The sequence below is a fragment of the Cyprinodon tularosa genome, unplaced genomic scaffold (genome assembly GCF_016077235.1).
Source record: "Cyprinodon tularosa strain WSP-4 unplaced genomic scaffold, ASM1607723v1 ctg428, whole genome shotgun sequence".
NCBI classification, from domain to species: domain Eukaryota; kingdom Metazoa; phylum Chordata; class Actinopteri; order Cyprinodontiformes; family Cyprinodontidae; genus Cyprinodon; species Cyprinodon tularosa.
The window spans coordinates 835,001-855,331 of NW_024039150.1; the positions used below are offsets into that span (position 1 = coordinate 835,001).

The 20,331-nt window shown below is 42.8% G+C and overlaps 2 protein-coding genes across 6 annotated transcripts in view; one reads left to right on the forward strand and one right to left on the reverse strand.

The window, feature by feature from the left end:
• Window positions 1-10,101, forward strand: part of LOC119792653 — an 11,239-nt gene extending 1,138 nt beyond the window's left edge. For all 4 annotated transcript variants that reach the window (XM_038299383.1, XM_038299382.1, XM_038299385.1 and 1 more), the window contains exons 3-6: window positions 2,283-2,392; window positions 3,870-3,996; window positions 6,275-6,734; window positions 9,526-10,101. In XM_038299383.1, the coding sequence (XP_038155311.1) occupies window positions 2,283-2,392; window positions 3,870-3,996; window positions 6,275-6,734; window positions 9,526-9,710 (882 nt within the window). In that variant the 3' untranslated portion in view covers window positions 9,711-10,101. The remainder of the gene's footprint in view (window positions 1-2,282; window positions 2,393-3,869; window positions 3,997-6,274; window positions 6,735-9,525) is intronic.
• A 6,838-nt stretch (window positions 10,102-16,939) lies between these two features.
• tk2 (thymidine kinase 2) lies at window positions 16,940-20,185 on the reverse strand. 2 transcript variants are annotated; one of them, XM_038299394.1, is made up of 10 exons: window positions 19,826-20,185; window positions 19,611-19,648; window positions 19,447-19,521; window positions 19,327-19,380; window positions 18,523-18,612; window positions 18,366-18,439; window positions 18,186-18,274; window positions 17,887-17,966; window positions 17,725-17,805; window positions 16,940-17,632 (listed from the first exon to the last, which is right to left on the reverse strand). In XM_038299394.1, the coding sequence occupies exons 1-10, from the start codon at window positions 19,977-19,979 to the stop codon at window positions 17,546-17,548; spliced, it is 822 nt and encodes a 273-aa protein (XP_038155322.1). In that variant the 5' UTR covers window positions 19,980-20,185; the 3' UTR covers window positions 16,940-17,545. The 2 variants fall into 2 exon arrangements, with proteins under 2 accessions (XP_038155322.1, XP_038155324.1); XM_038299396.1 differs by lacking the exon at window positions 19,611-19,648 and having other exon boundaries at window positions 19,447-19,560; window positions 19,826-20,183.
• Window positions 20,186-20,331: the final 146 nt, after the last annotated feature.

The following is a 20,331-nucleotide window of genomic DNA, read 5'->3' on the forward strand; positions in this document are numbered from 1 at the left end:
CCTAAACTGCCAGCTTGGGAAACATCCCAACCTAGCAACAATGCGTAAGACAGGAAACATTAGCCTTTAGATGCAAAACCCCATCATGCACAGCAACATATTTGTGCATAATGTTCGAACATAAATTTGCCAAATATAACATGAACATTGTAGTTTGGTTTAATGGAAGCATTTTAGTTTTATCATAATTTAGTTAGTTGCAATGATTTTAAAGTTTGAAGAAATGGAAAACTAAACCATATGCCAACCGTGACAAGAAAGGGCTATATATACTGCATGCATCATTCAGGTAGTTAACATTGTATTACTTCTTGAGCTCCTTGAGTTATTCACTGTCACAGGTAGGTGCTTGGGCCGGAGATTAAGTGTTGCGACTGGTTTTGCCCACCGGGCAAATGCCTGTTATGACAGATTACCAGTCCGAGCCCGTTTATGAGTACAAACTATAACCCCTGATAAAGCTGTTTCACTCCTCACCAGTTGGTGGCAGTAAAACGCCTGAAAGGTGTTCACTAACCTCATGAAACAAGAAGATGAAAACACGAAAACTATTGGATGTTATTGCAAGTGTATGATGGCGTGTTAGGGCATTTCAAAAATGAAAAAAAAAAATTAAAATTTTAGAGTTTAAAGTGGCGTTTTTACGAGAATAAACACAGAAATTAATGGGTAAAAACACACTGATTTATGTAGGCTGACCAGACGTTCTCCTTTTCCCGGGCATGTCCTACTTTTCAGACCTAAAAAAATATCCGGGGGGAATTTCAAAATTGTCTGAGATTTTGGTCGACTACAGTGTGGCACGTAGTCGAAACAGGGAGCCAATAGCCTGGACACCTGCAGCCCTGTGCTCCCCCCCGCCTGTTTTACTGGTCCCCAGCCCCCCTTCACCGGCTAAGTATGGGCGGCTCATGGCTCTCTGCCAAAAGTACCCTCCTTCTCAGAAACCCAAATCTGGTCACCCTAGATTTACGAAATTCAAACATACAAATATAAAAGAAAAAGGAACAAATTTAGGAGTAAAAAAGTAGTAAATTTGCAGGATTTAAACATGTATATTTGCGGAACAATGTGCGATTATAATTTTTCTTACAACGGGCTACATAAAGCTCATGCCCATGCATCATTAATGGAGGCTCTAGCAATGGAAGGAGACTGGACAATGGCTTCCTCATGGAAGTGTTTTAAGTAAAAGTGAACACAATAATTAGCACCTTTATTATCTCGTAAATTTTCATGTTTTTATTCTTGTAAATTTGACTTTTTATTCTTGTAGATTTCCTACTTGTGTCCTTCTAAATTTGCATGTTTATAATCTCGTAAATTCTGGGGTTTTTAATAGTAAATTTGCGTGTTTATTCTTGTTGATATGCCACTTTAAACTCAAAAATTTACATTCCATTTTTTTTCCATCTTCGAATGGCCCTAATTTACTGTCATACGCAGACACTGACGACAACATTTCAGCCAAAGTATAATGTTTGACGTTTCGTTTTCGTCCTCTTCTTCTTGTGTAATGTGTAGTATAACAGCATTATCTCTGCAAGGCGTTCTCAGGAATTTGATTCATTAATTTCTATTGAGCTACATCGACACATTTAGACACCTATGCAAATGTTTGTGTTAGTTATCTTTACCCATACTATGAATGCAAATCAAAAACCTCACACATACATTTAATATTCGCTCCAAAATTTTACATTTTATTCTTAATGTCTAAACTTTTCACATATTAGATGTGTATGTAGAAGTTGACAAGGAATAAATGCAAATCTTATATTTATACACACTGACCTACATTTACAGATTCAGACACTTTTTATTGACAGTAATCTCACCCCATAGAACTTTGGGATCAAATCCAAACAGTTGGTTAAACTGTTAGCCCCATTTACTGAGATACCTTGAAGTGAAATTCATTGAACCAGACTGTCCATCATTTCTACTTCCTATTCTTCATTCTTTCTCTTTTCCACCAAATAGATTATTGTATTTACATTTTGTGGAATCAATTTCAGGGTCCGTTTCTGTGGTTCTGATCCAGTCAGAGTGCAGGAGGCCCTGAAATCTCATCCTGACTCTGCAGAACTTCATAAGAATATGATCAGCTCTTTTTTTTTAAAGGCAGCCTGGTGGATCATATTAAAACAGTTTTTTTTCTGTCTGTTGGGTGTAGTGCAGAGCAGATCCCTACTGATTCTGTTAGGGTTGGATGGTTCTGGTTGAGCTCAAACTGTTTTCTACCACGCTGTTAACTGTACAGGTCTGTGTTTTTCTTCCAGACGTTTACAGGAGCCTTTGTTTACTGTCTGCTGCCGGTTCTCAGCTGTTCCACCATTCAGGCCATCTTGGCCTCCATTGGCTACCTGCCCAACAGCGACGCCGAGCAGAGGTGAGAACCCTGCAGAACTTCAGACTGCAGGCAGTGATACCGATGTGACAGACCCCTGATCCCCTAAAAATACAAAGAATTACTTTATATTTATGTACGCATTTATAAAATGCGTACATAAATATAGTAATTATTTTCAGTAATTATTTTCAGTGTTTGATCAATTTATTTTCTTAAATATCATTCCATGGTTTAATGCAGTATATATTTAATTATTGAATGGTACAGTTAATGATCTAATTAGTCATTCTATTATCTAATGGTATTTCTTATGATAAAATGAATTTCTGAAGTATAAAAAAGAGTCATTTCGGCTGAAAATGTAGATTTAATGCTGTAGATGATGAAGGGGAGCACATTGACCTCCAGTCCGATCTTCTTTTCATTTAGTCTCTGTGTTTTATTTGCTGCTGCTTTTAAACCAGGACTCGCTTAGAGTTTTCTTAAACTTGATGGGACTGTCCTTAATAAATAAAAAGCAGGTGGACATCAGTCCCATCTTTTAGCTACAACCTTTCTAGCTCCTTGTTTGCTCACGTCTTCCTCTTTGTTCCTGATTGTCTCTTTCTTAACATTTGGTTTAGGCTCCTCCTCGTCTAAGGTTTCATTTAATCACAATAGCTGCTTTGCTTCAAACAGATGAATTGATTTTATTGATTTTTATTAGAATTGAATTTTTGGGAATCGGGATCTTTTTCCAGCCTTGTCCGCTTTGGGCTTCCATAGCTTAGAGTAACATCACTTCACCAATTTCTGTTGCAAACCCATAAGAGTTATGTGTATATACCCATAACTGTTGAACTAGTTCACTTTGTGATATCAGAAGCCTTAAATATGTCTTTGAAAGTAATTCATGTCATTTGTCATATATTTTTTATCATGAAACTTTAAGAAGAAAAAAAATTGGATTAGATTTGGAAGGAACAAAAGTTCAGATTGAATTTTTGAGACATCCAGACTGGGCATGTAGATCTGTTATCCATTGCTAATGTCTCCAGTCAAACAAAACGCAGGAAACTTAATCGTTTATCGTCAGATATCAGTTGCTTTCTTCTCTGCTGTGATGTTGTGGCTGATCAGGAAAGGGAAACCAGCTTAGATGGATGTTCCTGGATTTAGCAAAGTGGTCCTGATATCTGCTGATGAAGGGAAACTTCGCTCTGTTTGGATTCATTATTGTCAAATGTCTTCAGAAAAATAAGTAGTTATTGAAATGATCCATTTTATCTATGAAGAGACATTTCTTCACTCTAATCTATACTGTTTGTAAAACAAAGTCACAAAAAATGATCTAAGCTTATACTACAAAATATATCTATTCCATACTTTGATCAAGATATTATGAGGACTCTGTTCCAAAAATAACTTTACCCTCTTAGTATTGACACTGTTGTTCTTAGACTTGTTTTACTCAACTACACTTTTCTTAGGGGTTTTAAATCTAGTTAATAATAAAAAGTTTAACGCTGTGTTTCAGTGAGTTCACACTGAGTGCTGGTCCCGATGCGGACCGAGCTTTGCTGCTGGGATTCGAACTGCTGCTGGCCAGAGTGGAATGTTCTCATCTGCTGGACCTACTGGTGGAGCACCAACTGGGACCACAGGTCAGATCGGCAACGCTCCACTTTTCATGTGTTCCTCATTCTAGTGTATGGGATGTTCTAGGGGCCAATGGGGGCCATTGCCCCTGTAGATCATGTCCTGGCCCCTGTACTGAAGACATAATACTCAAAGAAGTTCTAATGATGATATGCGCTGAAACAGACATGGTTACTGATCGGTCCTTTGGATCTTTTTCATTTTTTTTTTGTTACAAATTCTGTTTGACTAATTATATATTATAAAAACAATAAGGTGATCATTTCAGTGGGATTAAGATAGGATCACAGTTTTCATCTGCTAAATGTTTTAAAACAAATAAAAAAATTTATTCTAATTCAGATTTAATAGAAAACAGTAATTTTAACTTGAATTAAGTCAAACATATGTACAATTCCTAAATTATGAATCTATATTGACCTAATAAGAAATAGAATTTTAATTAAACCTAACTGAATGGACATTTCACTTGCACATGCAGCAATCTTAATATATTTGAATCCCTTGCCCTGTTTTTTATTTCATTCTTTTTGGCTCCCCCATGAAAACAAGCTGGCCCCCTGGTATATTCGGTCTAGAACCACCACTGTTCTAGTGGGTGAAAAGTAATCGCTTAGTGTCTGCATTATATGCTTTTATTTTGTCCCTAATTTTTTTGTTTTTGCTGATTGTCTGATTGAAATTATAACTTTCATAAAAAGGATTTCAGAGCTACACAACTTTAAAAAGAAAAAAAAACAAGACAACTTAGTCCAGAACCAATGAACGTCTGAAGACATGATGCACTGCTGGTGTGCTAATGCTTCTCATGGTTCTTGGGAATCAGATTTACGCATGTTCAGGAAATGGTGAATAAAAAAAATGTGACTTTAGTATTTATAAAAAACTGATCAGTTGCATCATTTACTTTAAAACATTAAAATCTTTTGAATGAATTAATCAAAATGATCACATTAAAGTTCTGGTCTGTGAAATTTTAAATACAAGTTAGTAAATGTGAAATACTTAAAGATTTGTTTTTATTTCTTGTTTTCAGTCTTTAGATTCTTCTGCCAACAAATATTTCATCTTTGAGAAAATTTAGAATTTATAAATGCAAGATACAACTTTACAGCACTGCACCTTTATGCTAGGATTCAGCATTCACACACAGGGATCTGAAAAATCAGGAATGATGTGCAGTGATCTGAAATTATGCATAAAAATCCCACATTTCTAAGAACAAATCTACACACTCTGGTATAATGTTTTAAGGCGTGGGCACTATATGCTGTGGTTCCTTTATGTTTGTTGGTATGCAAACAACTTTCAGGTGCATTCCTGCCACAAACTGGTAAGGAATGCATCATCTTCATCCAAAGATTTAATGTTTGATCTGTCTTTTTGTTTATCGCCGCCTTCTTCCTGTTTGCCGACTGCTTCCTATTTGTAACTTGACAGGGTCTTGTTCTGGGCTCTCTGAGGTTTAGGCTAGAAAGCCCTGACCTCTGTCCAGCTAACGGGTGATGAAGAGGTCACTGATGCACAGGTATCAGCCAATGCAGGGAACCACAGGCTGAAGAAGTGTTCAAATGGTCATGTTATGCCTGGTTGGTGGATCTACAAATGGCGATCAGTCCAGCTCCTGTGTATTGTCCTTGAACTGTGCAATGTCCCAATTCAGGTTTTAAGGGTTCTTCTCCATTCTTTCTTTGACTCTGTTGGCTGAGTGGAGTCAGTTCACCAGAGTTTTAACTCTCCATCTAGTCAAAGCAGAAGCAGAAGATAAAATCCTGCCTCCATCTGCTCCTTGTTAAAAATGCAGACCTTCCAAATGGCTGCAGATCTTCTGTGTTCATACCTGAAACTAGCCTTGCATTGTTGCTCTGATGGCTGAGCTGCTGCACGGGGGTAAAGCGGCTAAAGGACAATACTCCCTTAACAGGATAGCACCATATTTATAGACACCAAAGTCATCTTATAAAGGACTGACCAACGCCTGCAATATATATATAATATATTTGTAGGTCCAGAACTGACTGATCTGATCTAATGCTAATCCTGCAGGAATGGTTAGATGTTCTCCAGAGAGGAAAGCAGCCTGTAAAGTTGATAGATCCCTCAGAAAAGCAAGCGATACTAGAGGAAAGGAGAGACAACGATGCTGAGAAGGAGGATTTCGATAAGAAATCGATAGGACTGGAACTAAGAAAATATTCTATCCTGACGGTTTTCAAGTTCTAAAAGGGCTTCAGCATGGCCACAAAACACTGTCCTGCTCTAAATGTGGTTTCTTTCTTCCAGGAAGCTTTGCGTTTAGAGGCCAGGCCTCCCTCAGTCCCCCAGCCTAAGCCTCGCCGGTATAGCCTCAGCAACATGGACCATTCGGTTATGGATCTGCAGAGGACGTACCCGGACCTGGCCTTCAGGGGTCGCCCTCTGCTCGCAGAGCAACCTCAGAAAGCTGCTGTGGCCGACTGTGTAGCTGATGGTACCACTGAGCATTTAAAAACAAAGCTGATGGAGAATAAAGCACTGACTGGATGTGACGGTTATAAGGACAGAACCAGTGCGGGGGTCAGTGACCCATCAGAAACCAGCTTTAGGAACTCTGACGAATCCAGATTGGATGATGATCACCTCAGTGGTCCTCAAGCCATTTCCCTTCATATCACACTGAGGAAAGGACCCAAAGTGGAGCCGAGCTTGGATCTAGGAAAGATGCCCCCCCTCACAGAGGCGTCTGATGGAAAGCAGAAATCAGGTAAGAAAAATAGTTGTTTCAGATCTTCATGAAAACCCTTTGTTTTATAGGAAGCTCCACTGTTACTGCTTGCATGCTCGGTGTGAGGCGTGACTGCAACTAACAAATATTTTGCAAATCGATTATTTTTTGGATTCATCGATTAATCATTGGATCGCCAAAGATTCTTTAAAGACTTTTTACGAAATCAAACCAGGTGAAACTAAAATACTTTTCCAATTGTGGTGTTCTGGATAGACCATGTTGATAGAGGAAATGTAATATCTTAGCTTAAATGCAAAATGTTTACATTTTTTTTTTTTTTTTTTACAATTTTGGCACATTTTCCTGCTCTTTCAGCTAAAGGCATGTTTTAGAGTCTCTATAACCCAGAATATTACCAGAAGATTATGAATGTATTAAATAACTAGAACTGGAAATGATAGAAAATGTAAATGTCATTCAAATCAAGGGATAATCAATTATCAGTTGAATAATAATGTAATTTGTTTACTGACCAGGGTTTTTGGTCTCTTCCATAAAGGGTTGTCTTTCACCAATTTAGTAATTGAGACTATGGCTATCGGCAAAGTTATTAATCACCAACCAAATAAATGTCCCTGTTCATTCAGATGCTACTGAAAGAAAAGTGAATCCAGCCTGAGTGATATATCGTTCACTGCATAGAATAAAGACAAAAGAATGAGAGTTAAAATACAATGCTACCTTTATTAACTACAGTCACAAAGTATTATATCTAATAACTACGCAGACACTAAACACTACTGAAAATAAACAGAAATAAACAAAAGGGGACGAGGGGTTTAGACCTAAGTCTGAGGAAAAAGGCTTAATGCATTGAAAGTGTCCCTTAAAATAGCAGAAGATAAATGTGAATAAACTCTGAAGCAGAGATGTTAAATGCGGTCAGAACAGTGCAGTTTCATTCAGATTTATGGTGAAAAATGAATGACTCAGAAACGCATTTAACTATGAAAGAGAAATGGGTTAGCTTGGCAGGCCCCAGGGGGTTCCACAATGTGGAACCAAACTACATTTCAGAGTGGCCTTTTATTGTGGGCAGTCTAAAGCACATCTGTGCACTAATCGTGGTGTCTAATCAGCATCTTGATATGCCACACCTGTGAGGTGGGATGGATTATCTCAGCAAAGTTTTAGATCTTTGCGTTAATCTCATAAGAAATGGGAGCAAAATCAAAAATGTTGTTTACATTTTTGTTGAGGTTATCTATAAGGTGTTAAGCCGGTTACGATTTCTTGCCCTTTTTGGACAGATTTTCCAGTTGTGTGAGAATTTGTCGATCGGGCTGACTTTCAGCCTGATCGTGCATCGTATAGTATACGGGGGGTAAAGAGGGGCGATCAGCCTCCAACGACCACCTCGATTCAGGAATCGTAAGGTCTGGAGAAAATCAAACATGTTTGAAATTCAGTTAGCCGTTGTGGGCAAATCGCTTTGTGCACAGGCGCAGACGAGGATTCTTCTTTCTCTCAGAGGCAAACACAGAAGCATGGCGGGGGTGCGAGTGAAATGGAGTTCTTTCTGTCAAACTGACAGACCGTAGTAGCCACGTTTGCTCAGCCATGTCTTTTTCCAAATACGTCGTCACCTTTTCTTTTTAGGGCTTTCAGCACAAAATTGCCAAGGCAGAGCGTTTCACTCTAGTGAGCTTCATATTCCTCTTCTACTCGCTTGGCTTCCAAATTGACGAGTCCGCTTAGTGCCATCTCACTGCGGAGCTGAATCCAACGTGGTTTTTAGACGTACAGTGTTAGCAGGTAGATCGCATCAGAGCGTCACAGTGTGAGAACAAACATCGTGAGCGGTGAATGTTTAAACCCATGAGGTTTCGTCGTACAGTGTGAGCTGTAGCTGCGTACAAGGATTGAAAATATCTCACAGTGTACGCCCTCGGTTGGCCAACCGATAAGGGGTTGTTCAACCAATGAGGTCTCAAGCAACTAATGAGGTTTTGCCAACCAATTAGGCAACCAAAAGGTGAAGTCAACTCCTTTCCCCAATGGAAGCAGTGATCCGATTTAAGAACCAGCAGGGAAACTCTCATAGACAGATGAATTAACAGATAATGAATGAAATGTTATTTAAACTAATAATTAGATTGCAGGCAGTAACAGGAGTACAGTAGTGAACCAGACCATCGCTGTGGGGAGGGGAAGAAGTTCAATGGCTGCCCTCTGCAGTGTTTTTCTGTCACAGAGGAACTGAAAAGGAGAAGAGGTCCTGAAAAAGGTTACTAAAAGTGGTCGAGCAGGCAGGTTGTTAGGAAATGCTGGTATTTCTTTACCACCAAAGTCGGCACAAGTACCAAAGTATCAATATAAAAATGAGCATTTTGAACAAAGCCAAATGAATATGATGGTAGTGAAGGCTGCCTTTTACCTTTTAGGTCAACTGCAGACAAACGCTAAATTAAAAAAGGCAAAGAGTTCAGTTCAGTTTTTTTGTCCCATTATGGGCAATTTTTGTGCAGTAGGAGTACACCTTTCACACACGTTCACATTTCACAAATCACAGATAAAAAATAAAAGAAGTACAAGAGACACATATTTAAAAAGATAAAAGTAAGGTGGATAAAAGAGACAGAAATGTAAAAAGTAAATAAATATGTGCAAGTGAGAGCATAGGCCTGAATACATGCAACATATGGCTATCTGCTTTTCCTGGTAGAGTTTAGCAGCTGAAGAGCAGAGGGAATAAAAGAGTGTTTGTATCTGTTGGTCCGAACTGGAGCTGAAATAGTACCGACTTATTTTCCTGTTAAATCTACAGCCAGAGATGATGTGACGGCTGATCCATCGGAGTCTCCATCCTTCAGCTCGATTGATGAAGAGCAACAGCTGAGGGAGCTAGCAGAGAGGATGGGACAGGGAGCGACAGAGGTGAAGGGAAAAACCACTGGCCCAACGGAGACGGGAACATGTGTGGAAGAACAAAACCAGGAGAACAAACGGTGAAAGAGGATCGGCAAAGAAAGTCTAAGGCCTAAAGTGAAATTTTTTTCCTGAAATATTGATCCATCTCTTGGTTTCCTTTTCCTAAACTTTGGCTTGGTGTTAAAGCAGAATGACGGGACGTTTTTTCTCAGGCCACTGGAGCCGACCAATTAGATCAATCTGGGCTTTGAGAAGAATGAAACGTTGAGATTAACATTTATTTTCATGCTAATTGTCTTATGCTAGGAGGCTTTCATTATTTCAGTAACTTTTTGCTAAAATGATGTCATTGACACAATAAAAGGGACCTTTTTTTTTTTTTTAATTATGGTTTATTATGGTGGTCTGCACTGAGATTGGGATTAAAGACCGGTGGTCCTGCTGACATCCAGATACAAACCACCTAATTAAAGGGCACTGTTTCTGCTTTTCACTGACTTAAAGGTTGACGCTCTTCAAAACAAAACTGAATATAAGACGAAGATGAGTAAATGCAACCACTTTTCAGAGTGGGCTTTTCTTCAGAGACCGAGGACTTACTGACTTTGAGTATAGGGGTTGATGGCTGCTTCAACGCCTGATAGAAAACCCCAAACCGAGTCTAAATATATTAAAATTAATCACCTTGATTGAAGGTAGGGGGGTATAAATGAGAATTGGAGGAAAGGGAAGGCTGTTGTTGCTATGGCAACACAGTGACACCCCATGTGTCTGGCTGTGCCGCAAGGTGACATAAAATTAAGCATTTGCCCCTTTCTTAAAAATGTATACGGTCAGATAAAACTATTTCATAGAGGTTTCTTGTCAGTGTGACGAAGATGCAGGATCCCAGCAGACCTCTGCTACTAGTTTGACGTTACACCTGCTGCCACATTCCAGATTATTTAAGGCCTGAATGGTCCACTCAGCCTACCTGCTGCGTGGTTTGGGACGGCCCTTAATGTGGAGGGCCCACTGCAGCCACATGCACATGGATGGTTACTGCTTAGGGAAGGTTTAGGGGTACGTTTGGGATTGGATCTTTGTCCTGCTTTTACTTGTTGACTCTTCAGCAATCCCTCACACCGCGCATCCAGAGACAGTGGAACCAGGCTCAGTGTGAGCGGCCATCTGCAGGGGCCGACTGGGGTTCAAGGGGACAGAAGCAGAGATACAAAAGGTTAACTAGATCCAAAGGTGGCCCTGTCCAGGACAAAATAATATTCACAATAAAAACATTTTACCTCCCTAGGGTCCCTGGATTATTTAAGCTGCCACATTGCTCCATTCACATGAGGTGCACTATAGCCACAGCTGCTCTGGGCGCGGAGGAAAAACTGCCGTACTTTAGCCCTCTGACTGCCAACAGCAGGCGAGGCAGCTGAAGTCCTACCGAAGACGAGAGAAGAATGGAGAACCCCGACCTCCCGAGTGACCATCACCCACAGCTGTGTTTGATTTCAGAGGCCGCGTCCTCCAAGGACTCCTACCTGGACTGGGTCCTTGCAAGTCCATGAAAACAAGGAGGCTGGAAGGTTTGGCTATGGATCCAAACAGATCCAGCTTTCTCTGGCTTTCACCAATGTATGCTCTGTTGCCTAGCAACCATTACAGTTGACACTTAAAGCAGGAACTGATGTTCTGAGTGCTGATAACATTTCTGAAGAGCTTCAGCAGCAGTGCCGTTGGATTTATAGTCCCCACACTGGAGTGATATCTGGAAGCTGAGATTAAATTGCAGCCAAACCCATTTACACGGGGACACATAAAACGTTTCAATAAAACAGACATTAGCCACCACGTATTTGACTTGATAACTATTTTAATTAATTTAGACAGAACTAGTCAAACTTGGATTATATTTGTGGCGTTTACGTCTCAAGTAACGCTCGCTGGACGACAGTATTTTCTAGCGAAAAATAGTTTATTGAACACAGACACGACCGACTGATGACGTAGCACTTACAGACTGCTTCACTGACAGACGTACATCACGCGCTGCGTGCATAGAACTCAAAGCTGCGCCACATATGCGCAGTATGCAATATTATGCACTTAAACTTAGACTCTACATGACATCTCCCCCCCCCCTTTCAAGTATAGTAGGCATTCACTATACAAACATAAACTGTTAGCCGAACTTTAAACTGTATGCTTAATCTTGTACACCCACTTCACCTTAGCCATTATATAATAAACAAAACCTTCCACAGGCCCAACAAAAAAAAAAACACATTCTTATAAGGTTTCTTCTGTTTTTTTTTTTGTTTTTTTTTTGTCTTTGTCTTTTTTTTTCAGAACAGTTAACTAAGGGTGTGGGTGGACTTACCACAGTTCCTTGAGATGAGAAGGGATTTATTCTGCCCTTTTGTTCATTATCTCAACTAAGTGGCATACCTGGGGTTTGGTTTAACGATCCGACCAAACCTGGTGACGACTGGCGTAGGGTGTTTAGGAGAACCAGGGATGTCAGCAGGAGCGTCGGCGGTGGTCAAGCCCTGCTCTGCTGGCTCACGCTGTCCATCTTGATCCGTCGGCTGATGAACATCCATCTGTCGTGGTGATGACAGCTCCTGGTTGATCGGCCTGATGTGGCGCCGGTTCCGTCGTGGGGTGTCGCCTCTCTCCATCTCCAGTGTGAAGGAACGCGGCGCAGCCTCCTGCCGCTGCATGGTCGCTGCCGTTGTCCAAGCCTTTTCTCCGTCGATCTTCAATCTGACTTTATCGCCGATGGAGAGTGGTGGTAGAGGCTTGGCGGAGTACCTGCGGTTGTAGTACTTCTCATAGGACTGTTTCGCTTTTGCGTCATTTTCCTTGACAGTCTCTGGATTAGGCCACATTGGCCGCAGGCTCTCTTTGAGTACGGGGAGCGTTGTGCGGATTTCTCGGCCCATTAGCAACTTGGCTGGACTTTGCCTAGTCGGCTCTGTTGGTGTTGAGCGATAACTCAGGAGAGCTAGGTGAGGGTTATCTTGTTTGAGAATCCACTTCGCCGTCTTCACAGCTCGTTCGGCCATGCCGTTGGATTGTGGGAAGTGAGGGCTTGAAGTAACGTGCTGGAAGTCGTACTCAGCTGTAAAGTTTCTGAACTGCTCGGCTGAGAACTGAGGACCGTTATCTGTCATAAGCTCCTCTGGTATCCCGTAGCGTGTGAAGATGCTTTTCAGCTTTTGTATGACGGTTTCTGAGTTTGTCTTTGGTAAGTCTGGGATCTCGAGCCATCTGAAAAATAGTCTATCACGATCAAGTAGTGACGACCTTTGAACTCGCACAGGTCTGCTGCGAGCTTCTGCCATGGTAGGTCTGGCAATGGTGTGGAGATCAACGGTTCTCTACTTTGGCTCGGTCTGTTGATGTTGCAATGCTTACATGACATCACAAGCTTCTTCACGTCACTGGCGATGCCCGGCCACCACACAGCGCCGTTGTACCGTTCTCGGCACTTGGTAAGGCCTTGGTGGCCCTCATGAATCCTCTGCAACATAAAGTCTCTCATACTGCAAGGGATCACAATCTGCTTACCACGTCGCAGCAATCCATTGGCCTCACTAAGTGAGCCCCGGTCTTTGAAGTAGGCGCTTGCTCTGACAGCTACGCTCTTCGAGTGTTCCGGCCACCCCTTTTGGACATACTTAAGGACCCACTGGAGCTCGGCATCCGTTCTTGTCTGGTCCTTTATCTGCTGGATGATCGGCTTCCTCACCCTCAGGTCGTCTTCCACCGAGTCCATGTACGCTTTCACCTCCACTTCTAGGTCACCTAGGTCGGTCTCCGCCATTGGCTGCCTAGATAGGGCGTCTGCGACGACTAGGTGTTTGCCTGGAACATATTCTGCGACTGGGTTAAACTTCATTAACCTGATAAGCAGGCGCTGACAGCGAATTGGTGTGGTGTCGAGGTCTTTCGAGTTGATTAGAGTCACCAGTGCCTTGTGGTCTGTAAGTAGCTTGTATCTTTCTAAGCCGCAAAGATACTGATAGAAACGCTCAGAGGCCCACACTCCTGCGAGACACTCCTTTTCTATCTGATCGTATCTCTTCTCGGCATCAGTCAACGTACGCGAACAGAACGCAACAGGTTTCAGGGCCCCATCATGGCTCTGTAGGAGGACTCCTCCGAGCCCATAACTGCTTGCGTCTGCACAGACGACGGTTGGCTTTGCCGGATCAAAGAACTCCAAGACTGGTGCTGTTGAGATCAGCCGTTTCACTTCGGTGAACGCTCTGTCTTGCTGGGGGCCCCAGCACCAATCCCGCTCAGTCTTGAGTAGCTCGTTGAGCGGCTGTAACACTGTGGAGAGGTTTGGTAGGTAACGGCCTAAGTAGTTCACCATACCAAGTAGCCGTCTCAGCTCACTCACGTTCTGCGTTGGTTCCATGGATGTTATGGCTTTGACCCTCTCTTGGTTAGGGGCTATGCCATCCTTGGTCACGACTTGTCCCAGGAAGTTCAGCTCCGGTCGGCTAAGCCTGCATTTGTCCTTGTTTAAACGTAGACCTGCAGCGGTGATGGTCTCCATTACTCGCTTTAGCCTCTGGTCGTGAATTTCCTGTGTTTCTCCGCAGACCAAAATGTCGTCCATGTACACGACTGTCCCTTCATGCCCTTGCAGTAGTTCCGACATCTTTCGCTGAAAGATCTCGGGCACCGATGTAATCCCAAACGGTAGCCGCTTAAAGCAGTATCTGCCTAGGGGCGTGATGAAGGTGGTTAGACGTGCACTGTCCTCCTCCAGAGGGATTTGCCAGAACCCGCTCTCGGCGTCTAAGCTGGAGAACACGGTACTCTTTGCTAGCTTGGGCATGATGTCATCCAAGGTAGGTAAAATAAACTTTTCACGTTTCACATTTTTGTTAAGCTTTTTCAGGTCTACGCAAATTCTTATTTTTCCGTTCTTTTTCATGACAGGTACCATAGGCGCGCACCATTCAGTCGGATCAGTAACCTTTTCTATTATGCCCATAGATTCCATTCTTTTTAACTCCTCTTCGACTCTGGGGAGTAGTAGAATTGGTACTCGCCGTGGCGTGGCAATGCTGTATGGCTCTGCGCCTTCTTTAAGTGTGATTTTCACTGGCGCTCCTTTCAGTGTCCCTAAGCCACTGAATGTGCTGATCTCATCTATGCGCTTAATTAGGCCCAGTCTGGTTGCCACAGTTCTGCTCAGGAGATTGTCGCCATCTGTTTTGACTACAATTACTCTGAAGCAGCAATTTCGCAGTTGCCCGCTGATATTAGCCTTTAATTTAGCTAAAAACTGGCCCCGTGTGGCCACCGTACCCCCTGGGCTCTGGAGGGTGTTCTTCACTTCACTGAGCTTGGGCTTGCTCCGTAGTGTTTCGTATGTGGCTTCAGACATAATTGAGGTGTCCGCTCCGGAATCAATTTTAAATGACACTGGCGTATCTGCTACATCTAGACTGGTGCGCCATGGTGGCTCATCCTCTGCTAGTGGTGCATCCGTTTGTTTTAGCTCCACTGAGCCCAGGAACACTGTCTCATCATCACCAGCTTCGGTAACCTCTTGTACAGTTTTTGAGTAACAAACAGCTGCAAAGTGCCCAATTTTGTTACACTTCATGCACTTTTTGCCTTTTGCACTGCACTGCTTGGCCTCCGTATGATTACGCCCGCATCTCGTGCATGCTCCTCGTTTTGTCTTTTTGTTTCCCTTCGGCATGTTGTGGAATTTCTTATATTCGGTTTTCCTCACGGATTTTACATTGTCCACGTGCTCTGCGCCGTGCCCCCTGTCTGTATTCTGTAACTTAATCAACTCACAATGCCTGGCTGTTTCAATGGCAGTCTTCAGTGTTAAATCACTTTTCATTTGCAGTCTTTGTGACACTTGTTTTTCCCGAATTCCAATCACTATGAGGTCCTGCATTTGTTCCTCTTTCAGTGCTCCAAAGTCACAGTTTTCAGCTAGCTCATACAGTTGCCTTACGAATGCTTCCACGCTCTCGCCTGGTTGTTGAGCTCTTGAGAGGAACTTGGCGCGTTCATAAATCACGTTTCGTTTCGGGATGAAATGTTCGTCGAATTTAGCCATTACAATGTCGTAAACGTCAGCATCTGCTGCATTAGTAAACGTGAAAGCCTTGAATATGTGCTCTGCCTCCGCTCCCATGGAATAGATCAATGCATTTACCTGCACATTTTCCTCTTCCTCCGCAAGCAGTGAAGCTATGCGGTACCTGCTGAATCGTAGCTTCCAGTCAGGCCACGCTTCGGGCTTAGAGAAGTCGAACTGCTCCGGTGGGTTAAACTTTGCCATGGCGATACACACTTCGTTTTTTTTTTGTTTTTTTTTCACGTCCGACGTTACACAGCTCCAATCCAGTTGTCTTCTGACACCATGTGGCGTTTACGTCTCAAGTAATGCTCGCTGGACGACAGTATTTTCTAGCGAAAAATAGTTTATTGAACACAGACACGACCGACTGATGACGTAGCACGTACAGACTGCTTCACTGACTGACGTACATCACGCGCTGCGTGCATAGAACTCAAAGCTGCGCCACATATGCGCAGTATGCAATATTATGCACTTAAACTTAGACTCTACATGACAATATTAAACTGCACTTCCAATGTTCACCACTGTTTGGCACCATTTTTTCCCCTCTGAGCAGCCCGCTTGCTTGGACTCGCAATGAATCATGGGATACCCAAGGCTACAGAGGATACAGCGGACCTGTCCTTCAAAGCTGGAAAAAAGGATTTGTCAGCTGCATAAAAAGGAGTCTTCCAATCCTCGCTATGACATCATCGGTCGACGAATCTGGCCAGGAGTCAGCTGCTCGATTCAAACTTAGGACTTGTTATAAAGCAGAACCCAAACATGGTGACAGATATGGAGAACGGATCACTTTCTTTTTGCTTTTTAAGATATTTTATTAATAAAAAACAGTTTTCAGAGGTGGAATGTCAGTGGGAGGTTTTCCATAGAGATTACTGAAAACAACACATTTCAAAAATGGAAAGAAAAAATGTTTTAGACTAAAATGTAAGTAAAAATTCAAACAATACTGTTTGCTGTTTTGATTATTTTTCCAAATTTCTGCTTTCATCGTTTTGTGGAAGGCTCAGTTTTAGGAACAACATTCTTTTTTTTTTTTTTTTTACTATCCTTGTAGTTTAACTGTGAGAAGATGCAATTCATAAAACTCAGCCACCTGCCCCCCAAAAATGGTAGAATACAGCAGGTTAACTTCAACAGAAACACTTTGGAAAAAGAATCTTTAGCTCTCAGCAGAACAGAATGTCTGTTAATGACTGTGGAGCCAATGTCCCTGTAGAGTTAGTTGAGGTTTTCGAGTGAAGCAGCATTTTGGAACAAAAATCAACAAATCTAAACATTCCTTTAACTCTGCAGAGAAGCTTGTGTCAGATGAAACTCGGAGCTTGAGGGAAAGTAATGAATAAGGTTGCTCTTAGCTCTGGTGGAGTAGCTGTTAGGTAAGTTCTCACCTGGAAGCTTAACAATAAAATACCCGATTCCACGGCCAAACTGAAGGGATTTATCGGTGAACTGATAACGGCTCGTCTTTAAACCGCATAAAGATAACATTGGAAACTGCTCTCTATCAAACAGGACGAGCGACTAATTTCTAGGCAGGATTGACTTCAATTCTTAACGGTAGATTTGTTTCCTCGCTGAATGAATCTGATTAAAATGGACTTTTTCTATTTTTCAGACATCATTAATCGAGGCGCTCAGCAAAGGTACGGACAGAGTAGCCATGCTGATTGGTCCAAAACCATCCAGTGCAGAAAATAATCTAATTCATGGGTTGATGATGAAGCAGCTTAGGGTTTAGAACCAATAAATAGATCTGGGTTTCAGAGAAGGTGAGGCAGCATTTGTCGCAGCATCAGGAGCTGCTGGTTGCAAGGATCCTCTCTCGGTGCTCCTCATACTTGTGGAGCATCTTCTGGAGGTCGTGGTCTGCAGGGATCACCTGGAAGGCAGGTCAGCATATGTTTTTTCCCCCCATCTCTGCCTTCTGCGGTTTCACTGGGACCAATGTGGACGTGTAGATCCTTCACTCACCAGAACTGGAGCAGGAACCGGAGAGGAGCTTCCTTTAATGAGCCAGTCCTCGTAGCGCTGATGGATGGACTCCAGATACTCCTGGCAGACAAACACAGAGGAACCTGATGAGGCAGCAGAACATGAACAGCGCCGTCTCTGAAAATAACCTCGACTTCTCACCAGAGGAATGACCTTCTCCTCCTCTCTGCACCTCTGCTTCAGCCTCTCATAGCAGGTGAGAGGAGACGTCTGCAAGTAAACTGGAGCCAGAGGAGAAGAACATGACTCAGAACAGACTGGAACCAAATGCAGACTGAAGGCAACCTGGCTTTTTTGGAATCTAAAGAAATTATTTTTAAAACTAAACTAGAGGAAACCCCTAAAATTAAAAGACTGACCTGTTTCAGTTAGCAAATAGAAGCCTGGTTTCTACCAATCACAACTAAAAGGGTTTTAGTTTTCAAACTGGAGGCTCTTACCGATCAGGTCAACTGGGAGGGAAACGTTAGCGGTGATCCAATCAAACCACTCGCTCAGAACAGCATAGTCCACCTCCGGCATTTTCCCACTGAAATACAGAACCATGTTAGAACTAACTGACTGTTTATGGTCATTTGGGGTCAGTTCTAGATTTTAGGTTCAGACAAAAACAAGAGAACCTCTGAAAGAGATTGTCCACAAAGATGTGCTTGGCGCTGAAGATGGACCTCTCCATCATCATGACAGGAGCAGCCTGAAACCAGAGAGAACCATCAGACCTCCTGGAGGGGGGTTAGTCCTCATGTCAGGGTGTCCTCCTAGATCAGCTGCACTCACAGAGGCTGACAGGTGTCTGTCCAGCATGGTGAGCTGAACATAGGTCTGCAGAGTGATAGCCCAGCGCTGTGGATCCTGGTACATCAGGGCCTGCAGAGGACAACAGGGAAGGCGGTCAGCTCAAGGAAACCGGACCGTATGAGAGATAAACGATGGAGAGTCATCTGTTCCAGTTACTGAAAACAAACGGGTTTCAAAAATAGAACCTATCAATAAAAAACAATCTGAGTAATTATAGAAAACCAAACTTTAATACAAACTTTAATAATATTGGTTAAACTTTTGCATAAATTGGGATTACTTTTTTTAATGCATTTTCTTCCAATTTACTTTATAAAAACAGGCCGCGCAGTGGTGCAATGGGTAGCACTGCTGCCTTGCAGCAAGAAGGTTCCGGATTTGATTGCCGGCCCTTTCTACATGGGGTTTGCATATTCTCCCTGGGCATTCATGGGTTCTCTCTGGGTACCCCGGCTTCCTCCCTCAGGTGTACCCCGCCTCTCGCCCGTATACAGCCGGAGATAGGCACCAGCAGGGCTAAAGCGTGACAGAAAATGGATGGATGGATTGAATTTTTTCTCTCTGCTCTCAGTAATGTTGAATCAAATGACTCCTCCAACCATGTAGGTCTATATTAGGCAGATTTATCTTCCTTTCAGAATCAATGTCCTTGGCTAAATTAAAGCAGTTACAATGTGGACCTAACAGGCTTCCATACCACATGCTGAGACCAGGACCAGTTGGTTAAATTTGTTTTTCTCTTTAAATAACCTAACAGCATTGACGGATGATGCCGTTAATTACCAGAGGATTGTTTCCACGGACGTCCCTCCATTTGGAGACCGGTTCCGTCTGGACCTGGAACAAAGCAGGAAGTGTTTAGCAGTAAATTAACCGGCTCAGATCCACGGGACTTCCAGGTACCTCTATGTTGCTGGTTCTGTTGAAATATTCCAAACATGTCGTTTTTCCACAGGCGATGTTCCCCTCCACACAGATCTGGAATCAGTGGACAGAGACACGCGTGTCAGCACCACGCTGGGAAGAACAAACACGCAGAGCATCAGTCAGCGTGGGAGGATGCTCACCACAGTCTTTCTGCTGTCTCCATTCCGCACCAACTTCCCTTGAAAGGAAGACAACATAGTGAGACAGACTCTCCGCTCCTGGTCTCAGTTAGCTAAGCTAGTGACGGAAAGCAGCAGGGGCCATGTCCGACCTCCTTTCGTAAGCGGGTCTAACATCAGAGCAGCAGAGGAGAAAGGTCCGACTGTTTAAGGCTCAGCTAGCCCCCACTGGTTACCTGCTGGAACCGCCTTAATCCGGCTAGAAGGTCCCGTCCGGATCCCTCTGGTACCTCCTGTCCGAACTGACTGAAGTACGTGAGGAAGAGCTGACCTGAGGCTGAGCGAGAACCGAGCAGGGGCCGCTGTCATCTTCCATAACATCCACCGCATCCCCACCACTTCCGCCGCGCTTCTTCTTCTTCTTTTCAATTATGGCGGATCACTAGCAACTTTAAGGTGCACACCGCCACCTACTGTACATGACTGTGCAGCAACATTACTTTACATCAAATTCTAGTTTTTTAATTTCGTATTCTGTTGCTGGATTCATAATGTTTTCTTAAACTGTAAATATCCTTTATATTTTCTTCATACCACTGCCCTTCTTCTTCTGTCTGAGACCGACATCCATGGATATACTGCCACCTGCTGTTCAGTGCTGGTAACATCTCTTTCTTTCTTTCTTTCTTTCTTTCTAAACGAGGAAAACTAAAATATGTAGTTATTTTTCCTTTTTCAGATT